Here is a 15353-nt window from a genome sequence, read left to right as displayed (position 1 = left end):
CCAGGAAGGATGTACCTGGCTTCCAAGGGGCTGGCACGGCTGCTGCGGAGCTGTTACCAGCAACAACACACACAGTCTCTTATTCCAGACCCCATCAACTTCTGTGTGGGAGCTGCGAAGAGTACATTCTGCTTTTCCTTTTAATTTCACGTGGTTGCTAACTGAAATTTTTGTGCTTTTCAGGTGCTGGAGAGTCTGGGAAAAGCACCATCGTGAAGCAGATGAAGTAAGTGAGAGTGCAGGCATGTAACTTGCATTTTTATACGAGATGAAATAAAAAAAAAAATCTGTGGTGCCCTTCTGGTTTGGCTTGGCAGTGATGGCTTGGTTTTCTTCCAGGATTATTCATGAGGATGGCTACTCGGAGGAAGAATGCAAACAATATAAAGTGGTTGTCTACAGCAATACTATCCAGTCCATCATTGCAATCATAAGAGCCATGGGAAGGCTAAAGATAGACTTTGGGGAAGTTGCCAGAGCAGTAAGTATTTCACGTATTTCCCTTAGTCTGAGTCTGTGAATTGTGTTAATGAATCCTGGAAATTCAGTCTGTGACACTCACAGCGGAAATGTGTTTGTTACAAGATACAATAGTGAAAGACCTTTCATAATCTGTAATGTGTTACCAGTACAGAGTGGCTAGTATTTTACTGAGGTTATGGGTAAGAAGCTTTAGTAGTTTGAACGCTAAAAAAAAAAAAAGTAATCCCCAAACTTTTGTCTAAACTATTCAAATGTTTAACAAAATTCTCGGCTTTGGTTTAAGTTGCTTGACATCAGCCCTCAGCGGTGTTTCACGGCATTGTGCCCGTTAAAATTTGGCTCAGCTTAAAAATTAATTGCTTTCACTACTCATACTTGTCCTCTTAGGTTTTTTGGGGATTTGAGGCCCTGCTTCCCCCCACCCCGCCCCATCCAGTTCTGCTCATTCCTTGGGCTGTTACTAGTGTTTGTCTCCAACACTTCAAGATGGTAGAAACCGAAGTCGGGAGGCCTTGACTGTGGTGGTGGTAAAATCACAGACAGACTGGGAAGGCAGGGACTCCTGAAAACGTGTAGGAGAGAGGAATTGTGTATGTCAGCACAGGGCACAGGCCGCGCAGCCCGTGACTCTTGCTATCTGGCACTAATTCCTCATGCTTACAGTTAATATGCAGTAAATGAACTAACCTGCTCAGTTTCTTTGTGATGCAACCACAGCTATCTTGCGATATAAAGCATCCTGGCTGAAGGGCACATCTTCACTTGTGTGTTAACCTGGGCTGTTCGTCAGCTGCTGCTCCAAAAATCTTTGTGGGAGTTTCCTTCCACCTTTCTTCCGTGCTTGGTGAAGCCGAGTGGTGAGCTCAGCCTAGCTAACACAGCTGGAAGGAGGAAGATGCTAAAATCCATTTCTCAGCTGACCTGCCCAGGCTTAGCTGGCTTTGCAAAAGCAGAACGAGAGCAGAGTGCTAAGATTTTTCTCGTGTCCCAATCCACCTTGAAGGACAAACAAATTCCCACACTTCCCTAGGAGAAGACAAAGGGAAACCAAATCAGCTGTCTCGCAGCAAACCACAGCAGGGACCTGTCAGCACAGCACCATACCCACAAGTGCTGTACCTGCAGAGGCTCGTAACCGAGGTCCACCTCTGTTGTGGTGTTTCAGACCTTGATTGAGTTAATTTAGGTGCCCGTTGCTTGTGCTAGGGAGGTGTGTACCCTTTGGAGCAGCGTGCTGAGCAGACTCTTGCCCAAGCTGGGGTACACGCTGGGCAGTCCGGTTTAGAGCTCAAGTGAGAGGAGTCGATGTCATGAGGATACAGTCTGAAGTTGAGAACTTGCTGGGATAGCGAAAGGCCTCTTACGTTTCCCGAAATTTCCCAAAAGGATGCTGGCAGGCCTGATCACTCTGGAAATAAACATCAGTGTGGGATGTAGGTCAGCCTGTTGTGCACTCTGAAAATCTGCCTGTTAACTTGTAGAAGAGCGGGGTTCTGCTCTAGGACTGCTGAGAAAAAATTTTCATGCTCTAGGGCAAACGCTCAAATCCTGATCAATCCATCCCATCTCCTGATGAAATGCTTTATGAAGAAATTGGCCTCCCTTACTTCTGACAGCTATTGCAGCAAGTGGCAAGTCCTCAAACTTTAAGGACCTATAATCCTCCAAAAACCTGTAAATGTTTTAATTTTAAACCTGTAATCATCCAAAACTTACTTTTGGAACTGAATTTTTCCTTCTTGGTGTACTGTACAACACTATAAGGGAGGCTTCCCAGTTTAAAAACTACTGTTTAGTTCAACCTCTGGGATTGTTACTGATGTTAATCCTTCCTAACATTTGTAAAGGTACAAATGGACCTATGTCCTAATTTGTTTTGATTTCCCCTTTTCTTGCAGGACGATGCCCGCCAGTTGTTTGTATTAGCTGGAAGCGCGGAGGAAGGAGTGATGACCACTGAGCTAGCTGGTGTGATTAAGCGGTTATGGAGAGATGCCGGAGTTCAGGCCTGCTTCAGCAGATCCAGGGAATATCAGCTTAACGACTCTGCGTCATAGTAAGAAACCGTTCCCTGCTTCTGGGCTCTTCCCAGCTAACCCAGTATGTTCAAAAAGGGCTGGTGTGACTGGAAGCAGCGCAGTGCCGGGTGGTGAGGGTCCCCTCCTGAGGGGGTGGGCAGGAGCCCTAGTCTAACTGGTGTGTAGGGGGTTGGGCTCACAAGCTGACTTGGTGCTTTAGCTCGTCAAAGTCAGTTCTGCTGTTCGGCTTGTGCCTGGGTGAGTTTGCCAGTCTGGATTTAGGGGAAGACCTTAGCAGCTTGCGTTGAGGGCTTGTTGCAGCAGGTGATCGGCTATGTCACCTTCATTATCCCTACCAAAAGGAGTAACATCTCCTGAAACTGAGCTCCTGATTACACTACCAAATTTGCAACGAGCAGCGATTTCCAATGATATTGGCAGATCGATATTCACCTCGCTGTTCTCCTTAACAGCCCTCATGTGCTTCTGTTCCGCTGCCTGACACCACTTGGGCAGCGCTGCAGGCTGGCTATAAACCTGCCTCTATTTTTCCGTTTCAAAAACGCACGCAAGTGCTTAACAATTGGAAGGTTATGACTTGATAAATAGGCTGCTGCTGGCTAGTTAATGAGATTTTTGACTAAATGCCTCATCTGTTTCCAAGAGGCAGGTTAGTGCAGGGAGGGGAAACTATTTCTTTTAATGAGCAAAACAGTTGTTGCTTTTTATTCTTTCTAAATCATGTGCTTGGTCTCTGTAGGACAAATATTTGAAACTCTGAAAGGATGATTTTGGGGTTAAGCATGCCTCCTGATGTCCAGCTGAAAACTTCTCTCAATTTAGCCAGGTTTTAAGCCTTTGAAAGAATTAGTTTGGAAGTGCTTTATAGAAAGAAGCTTTAGATGTGTCACAGCTCGGTTGCCTGCAGGCTCTTTCTGTGCAGAGCATATTTTAACTTGAAAATAAGGAAGAATTTTTCTAAATTTGTAACACCTTGGCAGGCTATCATGGGTTTAGATCAAGGTAAGTGAGTTGACAAGAGGAGGCTTTCTCAGATTCCTGTGTGGCATGTGAGGAGGAAACCAGATTCAAAGGGAGAAAAAAGGATGAAGAAGGAGGGGGGTGAATGAGGGCATAATTTAATGAAAAGGAGAGGAGAAGGAAAGCTTAAGGACTTCTTGAGCGGAGCATCTGGGGCAGAAAGTATAAGTGGTTGCGTGGAGCTTGAGGAAACTAAAGATGGGGAACCTCAGTGTTGTGGTCTTGATGGTCAGCTTCGAAAGAGAAGGAAAATTAAGGCAGGCTAGAGAAAACAGGGTAGAAGGGGGTCAGAAGCAGAGCGGGTTGGGGGGATGGAGCGTTAGCCTGCTTTAGTAGGTGCCCACTCAACCTGAATGCCTTCCCGAGACTGGATTTCAGAGGGTTATTCCTGTATCTGCAACCCACTCGTGTCCAGTTGCTGGTGTGGGTACGTGTAGGCACAGCTACTGTGATGAACTGCTGTCAGGGGCTGGCATCGGACCCGCGTGGCAGAGAGGTTTCAGCCTGATAATAACACACTGGTTTTTTTTCTGGTGGTGTTTTTTCTGGTAAGTGCTTCAGAGAATCTTGCTTCCTGTCCTAAGACCACAGCGAGTTGCGCTAGGGCAGCGTTGTTTTGAATCGGTAGCCCAGCAGCTTGGTGATTGAGGAACCCACTTGCAGCATTTCCTTAGCGCAGAGTGTGCCCCTGCAGTTGAAGAGCTGTTTTCTGCGGAGCCCCCACCTTCCAGCGTACACAGGGAGCGTTCAGTCCCTGTTTTTTTCCTCTCCACTCAACGTGTGGCTTCTGACCTGCTCTGTTTCCCAGTGTTCCCCAGTTAGCTCCTTGTCTGTGCTTAAAGGGTGGATGTCTTGCAATCCTGTTTGGTGGTGGTGGTCCTGACATAGGTACCAGCTTTTGTGCACGGTTCTCTTGAGGGAATTTCACTTCCTTGCTCCTTTTACTATCTCCTACAAATGGGACTGAAACTTCAGGATCAGCAGCGTTTTAAATACATGCCCCACCAGAGATGACTGATTTTTCCAGCTGAAATTCAATACTGCGCTGTGTTTCAAGCCTGGTTCTGGCTGGCTGGGTGCTGTGCCTCGCTTCGCATCAGACCTCGAGGTCTCTGCTGAAGGGGAAAAAAAGAGGAACATGGGGGTGATTGCTCGTGAAAATTAGGTGGCAACGAGAACAAGAGTGCTGTGGCAGAGCGTGACGGTTTTCAGGGCAGCATCAAATGGTTTTGAAAACTTTTCTTCCAGCTGTTTTCTGCCTCGCAGAGCGTTTCCCCTGGTGCAGGCAGGGATCCTGCCCATCGGAGAGCTGCCCTGGCGGCAGGAGGCAGGGTGGGAGGAGAGGAGGCTACTGTAATAACGGTGTGTCATAATCCATATGCCACGGGTGGGTGTAAGCTCCCAAAGATAACCACTTGTGATGCTAATCCAAATGATCTGTCCTGGAATCATAGTGTTTCGCATGTTTTTTCTTTTTTTTTTTTCATGTTTTTCTAAGAACAGTTGAGTAATTCTTGCTCTGAAATGTGGATGGTCAAGCACTAGTGTAAACACTCGGCGTCTCCTCCAGGCACCATCTGATAATGTCCCTCTGGCAACCAGCCTGCTGGTTTGGGGGGGGGGTGTTTCAAACTTCTATATTTCTACTTATTGCAGCTTCCCTTTTTCTTTACCTGTGACACGATTAAGTGGCTCTGAGCCTCACCCCTTCAGTCTTGACTCAGTGCCGTGAAGAAGCGTTTCAGACCTTTGTGCACAATTCGTGGTGTAATAGCTATGAAGAATAAAAACCTCCTCGGTTGGTGCAGCAGTGCGGATGCGAAGGCAGATTGCTGTCTTGCACATCTCTTCAATTACCTCTGTCTGATGCTTGGAAATGTTGACAAGTAAATAATGCTTTTAAAATATTTCACTTGCTGATTTTGCTACTTTTTCCAATGATCATGCTGACACCAGCCTGCAGATACTGTAGGTAATTATCTGCAGTCTCACAGGCAATTAGCATAGTTTCTGATCAACTATTTTCTATTCTGGCATATCTTGTCTTGTTCCCAGGTGGTGCTTTTGGCCTGAATTCCCTGACATGATGCTGGATAAAACTTAGATTATTTCTGTGTGGGTTTTTTCTTCCTCTTTGCTCTCGAGCGCTGGCTTGCAGGGCATTGTCCTCCTGATGCTGCCTTGTGATTCCCCTTGAGTAGCACCACCTGGAGAGAACAGCTTGGAGTTTTGAAGGGAGCTTTTTCATCTGTAGGTCTGCGCTGCAGACTGGCTTTAGCTGGCCCAAATGAACATCCAAATTGATAAAGGTAACGCACAACATTCCCTTTTCGTGGAGATCCTGCTCTGTTACCTTGACTTCCACTTTGCTTATCTGCCAAAATCCAGCTAAAGGGGAGGGAGGAGACGGACTTCTCTGGGGAGACCTTATAGCAGCCTTCTTATTTAAAAGGGGATTGTAAGAAAGATGGAGACAGACTCTAATAGGACCTGTAGTGACAGGGCAAGGGGTTTTTGAACTAAAAGAGGGTCTGTTTAGATTAGATATTAGGAAGAAATCCTTTACTGTGAGGGCTGCAAGGCAAGCCCAGAGCAGCTGTGGGTACCCCATCCCTGGCAGCGTTCAAGGCCAGGCTGGATGGGGCTCTGAGCAGCCTGGCCTGGTGGCAGGTGTCCCTACCCATGGCAGGGGATGGGAACTAGATGATCTTTAAGGTCCCTTCCAACCCAAACCGTTCTAGCATTCCGCAGAAGAAATGCATTTTTAAAATATAGGCTTCACCAGGTCTTCACCCGTTTCCTTCTTGCTGCAGGAAGCCTTGGCTAGAGATGATTGATTCTGTGTGAGCTGTCAACCTATGTAGGAAGAATACCGTTTGCATTTTCAGACTGGCAGAGGTGCTTGTGGTGATGTTTCTTGAAACCTTGGTGTTCGGTGGCTGCAAACACCGGCCCACCTGGGTACCAAACCTGCATCTTTCTGCCCTCTTGTCTTCTCTCCGTGGCAAAGGCTGGCTTTTGTTCGCTGCTCTACCTTCGGGCGTGATGGTGACAGCCCCTCCTTCCCCAGCTCCGGCTGCGGCTAGCCGTTCATAATAAATGCTTTGTATGAATCTTTCAGAGCTTTCAGAGCCACGTTTGGCCTTGAAAGCATTCTTTCCAGCACTAAAAGGAAACATGACTGAATTGTTAGGAAAATACCATTCCAGGGTTCATGTGAGCGTGTGGAGGAGGGGAGCACTGTTAGCTTCAGCGACTGAAAGCTGTCTGCTTCGGAACATCCCTCTCCTGCAGCTGGTGTTCCTTAGAGCGGTCTGAGCGTGAGGTGGGACGATGCTGATGGGTTTTCTGATCAGAGTGGAGCTCCAGACCATGGCACACGCAGATATTGCGGCAGTGCCAGCCTGCGCGGGATATCCTGGGAAGGCTTGGAGGGTCACTAAGAGAAACAGGAGTTAAGCTGTAGAGTTCTGGTCAGCTTATTTTTTCTGTTGTACTCAAACCCTTATTTTAAGGGTGAAAAAAGAAAGGAAACCAAGCGAAACTGTCTTTTTGCAAGCTTGTATTTGCAAGGTGGTGTTGAAGCACGCAGGGATCCAAGGTGGGGAGCAAGTGTTGCAACCTCAGTGTACGAAGGAAGCCTGGTGGCAAAGGAGACTGTGAAAAGGGATTCAAACTGCATGGGGCGGAGGAAGATGCAGTAATATGTTTTCGGTTCCCAAAGCAATATTTGTGAGGAACATCTTTAAACTTTCAGACAGACTGTGGTAAGCTGTGGGTTATGAGTTGCTCAAAACTGGGAGGCTCAGACCAGGCTCTTCCAGTCTTGGGGGTTTGTGTTTGTTGTTTTTTTTACGTTCCACTAAATCTGTCGGTGGTAGAGAGAAACTAGTGGCGTCTGCACGGGCTGAGCTCCGCAGGCTGGTGCGACAGGGGGCACAGCTCCTGTCTCTGCCCATCAATTCAGCCGCCTCTGGCAGGACGAGGGTGGCTGGAGGAGCTGGTGTGCTCCAGCGCTTGGGCTTCTACTGAGAAATGCCCTGTGCTGGATCTTCCAGCTGCTTAGGCATTTCCATGGGATTTGCCCTTTGTGTCTCCCTGGAATCAGTCTGGCAAAGCTTATTTTTTCAGGCAGCTTGCAGCTAGAGCACTGCTTGATCATTCCCTCATTCCCCTGACTGACGTGCCAGCCTTCAAGTGGCACTTTGCAATTCATTTGATGGGAGTTGCCTGACTCCATTCGCCCTTTGCTGGCTGCCTAAAAAGCCTGAAGTAGGGATGATACCACTTTCACTGCCCAAATTTCTGGTGCTGAGAGCTGGCAATTGGGAGCAGATGCTTTACAGCTTCAGCTTGTGCTTTTATCACTTCAGTGATGCAGGGCAGCTGCGTGATCCGTATCAAAGCCAAGCTGTTAGGAGTTGCTGGGTCAGTTCTTGGGTAGTGCTCCCGTCAGCTTTTGAACCACCATATCCCAGTTAAACTCATACTGGTAGGAAAGGTGTTGGGGGGGGTGAAATCTGGGCACGTTATTTCCCTGGCAGTAATCTCTCTTAACAGCAGCCTAATGAATGTATGTACCTTCCAAATTCTGTTTTACCAAGCTGAAGCTAAAGCCAAGTGTAAGTTTTGGGTGCTGCTTTTCTGGTCAAAGAGCAGTTCACGAACCTGTTATCCCACTGAACGTGAGAGGAATGAGAGGAGTTGGCCTTTTCTGGGCTAAAACTGCTTGCAGATACCAGCTCTTTGAGAAAAGCCCCGCGGCGCCGGGCGAGCACAGGCAGGAGGCTGGCAGGTAGGCTGGATTCTTCTGGGGTTTGGAAAATAGGTCAGTGCTCTGCAAATATGCTGGCAGTCCTGGCCAGAGGAGATGCTGAAGCTGACGGGAGGGAGACGTTGCTCAGTGCGTTGCCTGCTTGGTGGTGGAGGCGAGTGGGAATTTGGGGTTCCCAACACAGCTTTCAGGCGCACGGGAAGGAGCGATCCCTAGCTGACAACGGATCTGTAATAATAATGTTTGACTAGGAGGGCACGGTTTATTGCACCAGTGTGGAGCCACTAAAATCTCACAGTTTTACAGTACTGTATTGATTAAATCCCGCTCCTGATAAAGGCACGGCCGGTCCCTTCCCAGCAGAGCTGGAGCAATCCTCGTCTCCTTCGGTGGAAGCAGGAGGCCGTTGCTTTCCCCTTAACAGGAAAAATGAGCTCAGAGGTGCTGCTGGCTGGAGTGGGACTTCTGCCGCAGCTGGAAATGATGGATACCTCTTACTTCTGTGCCCAAGAGCCAAACTTCAAAGGGAATCTGCTTGTAGCTGGAGTTAGTCGGGGTCTCAACGGGCACGTTGCCTTGATGCTGCAGGGAAACGGTTTCCTCGGGCAGGAGCTGGCGAGTGCGGTGTTGGTTTGCTGCTCCTCAAGGAGGTGAACGAAACCCCCTGGTTTGGGGGTAGTTCTGGATGCTTAATTCTTTCCTCCCGGTTCGTTTTGATGTCTCCTTGCCCTTTAAAAGTGAACCGCTGGCTATATTGCCTTGTGCTTTGATGCGAAAGACCTTGACTACTTTGAATTGCCCCAAGAGATACCAGCCTTGGCATGGCTTCTGCATCAGCAGTGCTCCTCGTGCTAGCTCCTTATCGGGCTTCGCTCCCCGGCTCGCTGAGCTCTGCCGAGCACCCGCTGCAAGGTCACGTGGGGAAGGGTTAAAAACACCCCACGAAGTCGCCCCTTGGGGTAGACCCCCCCCAGGGGGTTTGTTCACTGCGCGTTCGAGGTCTGTACTACGTGAAGTTGATGAATAAATTCCGTAATGACTGACTGCTGCAGTTCATAAAAGATTCATGGTGAGCCAGCAGACTAAAAAAAGCGCATCTTGTGTTGTCTCTTCTGGTTTAGTTACCTAAATGACTTGGATAGAATATCCCAGCCGACCTATATTCCGACTCAGCAGGATGTTCTGCGGACCAGAGTTAAAACTACAGGCATTGTGGAAACTCACTTCACCTTCAAGGACCTGTACTTCAAGTAAGTGAAGGGCAGCGCTTGTCCCTGTGGACTGTGCTGGTGGTGGTGGGTCCCACACCTGCGCTGCGAAACCTTTTGCCCTGTTGTAACTGTCTTCGTTGCCTCCGTTGCACTCCCCCTCTGCTGGCATTGCTCACTGGAGATACCGGTTTGACTTTTATTTGCCTTCTTCTGTTCTTTTCAGCTGCTTTTATGTTGGAATCGCAGACACAGGTACTTGACTGCTTGTTTACAGGATCAAAACAAAACAAAACAAAAAAATACTAAAAGGACACTGACTCCTGGATTTTGTGTTTGAGTTTAACCCCTGCCTTTGATGCGGGAGATGAGAGCTCTCCCCACAGTCACAGCCGTGGCTCTGGGCTGCATGGTGTTCTCCACGAAGCTGCAGATGACTGTGCTGACTGACACTCGCTGCGGAGCAGGAGCGGGGCATGCAGAAAGCGTGCTGGGGGCTGGCTGCCTTGGCGTGACACCGCAGGGGCTGGCACTCGCCTGTCCTCTCTGCCTTCTAAATTCAGTCCCTGCAGGGCTCGGGTGTCGAGCCTGATCTTGCCAGTGTCCCTTTACGTATCACTAATCGAGCTCCCTTTAACCTCCGTAGCGGCTGCTAGCCTGCAGTTAGCTCTCCTCCCCGCTTTTCATCTGCTCCTTAGAAAATCCTCGCTTTGGATCCCGAGCCTGCTCCTGACAAACAGCCCGGAGCCCCGCGGCGTGGGCATTTGTGTCCTGTAACGTGGATGTAGGAAAACGCAGCGCCTGTATCTTGGGCGAGTTCCCTTCGTCTGTGGCAATGTTTTCAAGTCTTTGTTGCTCCAGAGCCTTTAAATAAGCATTTGTTTGCTTATTTTTAGCTTGTGTTTGAAAACAGTTTTAAAGAGCTATAGCAAAGCCACAAGTGTTGCATATAAAATCTGATTTGTTTGCATGCGTGTTGGTTTGTTTTTTTTTTTTGGAAGAACAGTAGCCTTTTGGCTTCTGAAGTGTTTTAACTTAAGAACTCTTTTAACAAAAAAGCCTGAACAGTTTGCATCACCCAGCTGTTTACGTTGCTTCTGGTTCGTCCAGGGAAAAACTTGTCTTTTGTTGTGATGTGTTAGGATTAGCATTTTCAGCTGCGGTGTGTTGCTCTTTTAAAAATCGTCGCGTTTGACTAATGGAAGAGCGAGCGGGAGGTAGCAGGCGTATTCAGTTTAATCATTACAACCCTTCTTGTGAAGCGAAATGGCTGAGCGCTCGGAGGCGTGCCTGCCCGATGCAAAAAAAGGGGAATTGCTCTTTCCCAAGCCTGCCTGGAGTTATTGATCATGTGCAGAGCCTGAGACACGAGGTGTCTCGTCTCGGAGGGATTTGCTCCACAAAGGAAAGCATTAATACATCTTAAACCCTGAAGCTGCCATCTTTCCTGTGACGGAAGCCTTGATGTTAAATCTCAGACATTAATAACGGGCCGAGGTAGCTGTAGTGTAACTGTGACTCGAATGTGGATTAGCCTGGCGAAGCGGAGCTGTCAGGGATGCTGTTCCTTTCCAGATGTCTCTGCGCTAACAGCGGAGAGTAACGGCAGATGATACAAGCTATAAGTAAATAGCCTGTATCCTCACAGAGATACTCATCTCTCCTGCCACGGTCCACGGGGACGATTTACGTTAAATGGAAGATGGGAGCTGGCTGAAGGCACTTCTGGCTGCCTTGTTTGGCACCGTTACATCGCATTGCTTTTTGGCCCACCCTGGGCAGTTGCTGTCTTGTCTGCCTGTTTGCTCTGGTAACAAAAATCAATGTTTATGACTTTCATAGCTTTTGAATCTTGACCTGTATCCGGCTTGATTTAATTAAGTCAGAGTCCATCAGAACATCCTGGGCAATCCTGCTTCTCATCAAAACGTTTCAGTGAACAGGGTGTTGTAGCTATCAGACACTCACATTTTTATTTATTTTTTTATACACAAATTCTGTAAGCCACTCCGCAGCCTTTAAACTTAAGTAGCCCACAGATTGGGTTTTTTTTTAATACATAAAACTCTTTAACCCCATCGATTTTTTTATTATTATTTTTATTTATTTATTTTTACTTCTGGGTCCTGGTAGCAGCATGATGCAGGTAGTATGTTCCAGCTAATCCTTTATCAGGCACGGTGTCAATTAACTGGAAGAGCTGACTACGAGTGTAGGTGTTTGGAGTTCAGTCAAGCAAATGGATTGTTGCTAAGGAAATAGGAGACAGAACAAAACAAGCATGCCCTGGTGAATCGGCAGACTTCTGGGTGGGGATGTAGGTACCATCTAGCCCTTCTTCCTGCTGAAATTGCTCTGAAGCACAGAATTTCGGTTTTAAAACCCACCCTCCCGAGGGAGGGAGGGCTCGGAGCCGCCGGCCTTGCTGGCGGAAAGCTGTGTCCCTGCCTTTCCCCTGAACCCTGCTTGTTTGAAAGCCCTTAGCCGAGCCTCCCCCCTGCCCCGTGAGCGGCGGGGGGGGGCCGGGGAGGGTGGTCTCCATAGCTTGTGAGACGGTTCTTCTGCCTCCCTCAGGATGTTTGACGTTGGTGGCCAGCGGTCGGAGCGGAAGAAGTGGATCCACTGCTTTGAAGGCGTGACGGCAATTATTTTCTGCGTGGCCCTCAGCGATTACGACCTTGTCTTGGCTGAGGATGAGGAAATGGTACGTGGCGGAGGAGTTACCGGTGCCTGGCTGCGTGGCACTGTAGAAGGGAGGTGGAAGCAAGTGCAGACCTGTCCTGCATGGGGGTGGATGTGTCTGTGGCTTCCTCTTGTTACAGTTATTAGGGGGTTGTGAAGAAGGGCGCTTCCTTGCAGCAGCCTACAGTATCTTGCCCCAGAAACAGACAAGCACAATGCAGAAATGAGATTTTCTCCCGGCCCTGGTTACAGGGAGGAGCCTTGAGCTGTCCCTGCAGCCCGTTCCCTGAGGTGTGAGCACCTCTCTGGAGGAACGAGCTGTGCAGGGGGAGCTGCAGGGTGGGGAGGTGACCTGACCTTGTGCCTGAGCTCTTCCTGATGAAGTGGCAGTGGGGATAAGTCGGTGACACTTGACTCTTTAGTCTGGCCTTAGCAGTAAAGCCTGTTTCCCCCTACACCCCATCCTCCCCTAATAACTCCGGAATGGTGCATCACCCTTCTTTTATTTTCCAGAACCGAATGCATGAGAGTATGAAGCTGTTTGACAGCATTTGTAACAACAAATGGTTTACAGACACATCGATCATTCTCTTCTTGAACAAGAAAGACCTGTTTGAGGAAAAGATTAAGAAAAGCCCACTAACGATCTGCTACCCAGAGTACACGGGTAAGGCTGGGCTCATGAAACTGCCTTTTATTCCTGGTGCCAGGGCCAGGAATGAGTCAGTTAAAGCCTGTGCAATCCAGGATAATGTAAAAGCTTTTTTTTTTTCTTCTTTTTTTCCCCCTTAACTCTGTCTCTTGGGCAGCATCTTCGGGCTGTCCAGTTAGCTGATAGCTCATTTTCTCGGAAGAGATGTGGTCATGCGTGTCTGGCTCGGAACAGGCTTTATCCATGTGTTTTATGGGCTGGGGTATGAATAGCACAGCACTGCGCTCCAGCAAATCAAGGTCACTCCATGTTTTCCACATCTTACTAGGACAATACTTCGATTTAACTTCAATTTCAGAGGCTGTGAAACTTATCCACGTCCTGGGCATGGCACTTGTCCGCCCTGGTGTGTCTGTGTTTCAGCAGGAGTCTGTTTCACAGCCTTTCCCTGTGTGCCCCTGCAGCACAGATGTGATGCTTTACCCAGTCACTGCTTGAGGCATTTCGATTTATTTTTTTTTTAAACGGTCCTTCCTTCAAACCTGCTTATTCCTGTGGTTTGTCACTCTTCTGCTATAACTACATGTCTCTAGCATGAAGCATCGCTGTAGCCAGCGTGCGATGCTCCCTTCCAGCGCTCTCTGGGAGGGCGGCTGGAGCGGGGAGCCCTTGGGGAATTGTGGGAGTGATGTGTCCAAGGTCACTGACCAGCAGCTGGGAATAGACTCGAGTTCTACCAGAAGGGGTTAATGGTGGATTTGGATTTGTAGCTGGATAAGGCAGATGGTTGCAAGCAGCTTAATGTGTACTTAAAAGATCTCAGCTGTGAACTGCTGGCCAAAGTAAGGGATCTTATCTTTTTCAGGCTCCAACACGTACGAGGAGGCAGCCGCGTACATCCAGTGTCAGTTTGAAGACCTGAACCGAAGAAAAGACACGAAGGAGATCTACACACACTTCACCTGTGCCACTGACACCAAGAACGTGCAGTTTGTGTTTGATGCTGTTACAGATGTTATCATTAAAAACAACCTGAAGGAATGTGGACTCTATTGAGAAGGAAAGGGGCGTGGGAAGAAGGTAAAGCCGAGCTGCTCGTGGCGTTTAAGCGTTGCGCACCAGCTTGGGCTGGCTTTGTCTCGCACCTCACTAATGCTCTCTTTTGATTTGGTTATTGTGTGTTGTTTGTTTTTTTCCCTTTCCAGTTTTTATGGTGTGGCGTTTTGAGAACCAGACTCTTTGCTGCCTCATGGGGCCGGCTGCAAGCATGAACAGGACCAGGGAAACGAAAACAGCATGCAGAATCGTTGCATTCTTTAGCACAATCTTCTGTATTAGGGACCTTTTTTTATTGATATGGGATGTTGAAGTTAGGTCGAGGTGGAACAACTGTTAGTGTGACTAGATCATCCTGGCATCGTTTGGATGGCGTAATCTCAAATGTGTACAGCTGTTGTGAAGTTGAGGTGCTGGATTCCAGACCTTCGATATGTAGCTTTCTCTCTTTTCTTTGGTTAACAAGCCACCACTAGTCTGTTTTTAAGGTTTTTTTCCATCAGGAAAACTGTAACTTTACTAAATTTTATTTCTTTATTTGCAAACAAATCTTGTTTTAAAAATAAAACAACAACAACAAAAATAATCACTTAACTATGCACATGTGACCAGATCATGCAGAAAGTATTCCTCTTAGCAGGAACTCTTTGTTTTTAACACTTGGTATGGTCAGGATTTAATATTTCTGCAACTACTTAAAGGATCCTTAGAGCTCTTATGGCGATAGCTTCGGCTTTTTCTGACGTGTGATTTGTTACCATCCTGCACCCACAAGGCTTTTGAAAGAAGCTTCTGCAGCAGGAGAAGCGAATCTTTTTAGCTTACGGTTAGGGGTGAACCTGCTTTATGCCGATATCTAAATCGAGATTTCTTCCGCGTGGTAAGAGTAAAGGCAGCTTGGTGGTGACCCTGCACCTGGGCTGTGTCCGCTGGAGAGGTGGAATGCCGAGCTCCAAACTGGATGGGAAGCGCGTGCTGCTACAGAGCTACTCAATCAACCACTTCGGTTCTTGTGCGTTTTTCGGTTGAAACCGGTGGGCAATTTTTGTAAAGGGTGCACCTCGTTCTGCATTGACCATGGCCTTTTCTGTTCAGAGACTCCCAAACTGTATTGACAAGCATGCCTTTACTTTGTATATGTGGTGCCAAATTCCTGTTTGCCATTGTTTTTACTGTAGTAACGTTCATAACCAGTCAGTACATTCCTTCGCTGAACCATTGCATCGAGACTCTTTTTTTCTCCCAGTTTGTCATGTGTACAGTTTCAATCTGTTATAGTTGTTGGCAGTATTAAAATGGTGAGTAAACAGTTTAGCCTTTTCTCTAGTTTTATTCTGAATTTTTTTTTTTCCCAGGAGTCTTCTCCCCTTTTTGTGTGCTGTTGGAAGGTAAGCGCTTTGAGGGGTAGCGGGGGTGTAATTAATGGGACAGGAGCGTTC

At 47.9% G+C, this 15353-nt stretch overlaps 1 protein-coding gene across 1 annotated transcript in view; it reads left to right on the top strand.

Annotated features, from left to right (window-relative positions):
* The window catches only part of GNAI3 (G protein subunit alpha i3), a 32730-nt gene extending 17507 nt beyond the window's left edge, over window positions 1–15223 (top strand). The window contains exons 2-9 of the mRNA XM_040616470.1: window positions 184–226; window positions 340–481; window positions 2382–2539; window positions 9438–9566; window positions 12099–12228; window positions 12720–12873; window positions 13724–13938; window positions 14064–15223. Coding sequence (XP_040472404.1) covers window positions 184–226; window positions 340–481; window positions 2382–2539; window positions 9438–9566; window positions 12099–12228; window positions 12720–12873; window positions 13724–13914 — 947 coding nt within the window. The 3' untranslated portion in view covers window positions 13915–13938; window positions 14064–15223. The remainder of the gene's footprint in view (window positions 1–183; window positions 227–339; window positions 482–2381; window positions 2540–9437; window positions 9567–12098; window positions 12229–12719; window positions 12874–13723; window positions 13939–14063) is intronic.
* The last annotated feature ends 130 nt before the right edge of the window (window positions 15224–15353 follow it).

Source organism: Falco naumanni, chromosome 17 (genome assembly GCF_017639655.2).
Source record: "Falco naumanni isolate bFalNau1 chromosome 17, bFalNau1.pat, whole genome shotgun sequence".
Classification (NCBI taxonomy): domain Eukaryota; kingdom Metazoa; phylum Chordata; class Aves; order Falconiformes; family Falconidae; genus Falco; species Falco naumanni.
The sequence above is the reverse complement of the archived record's forward strand: the minus strand, read 5'-3'. Positions and strand labels throughout refer to the sequence as shown.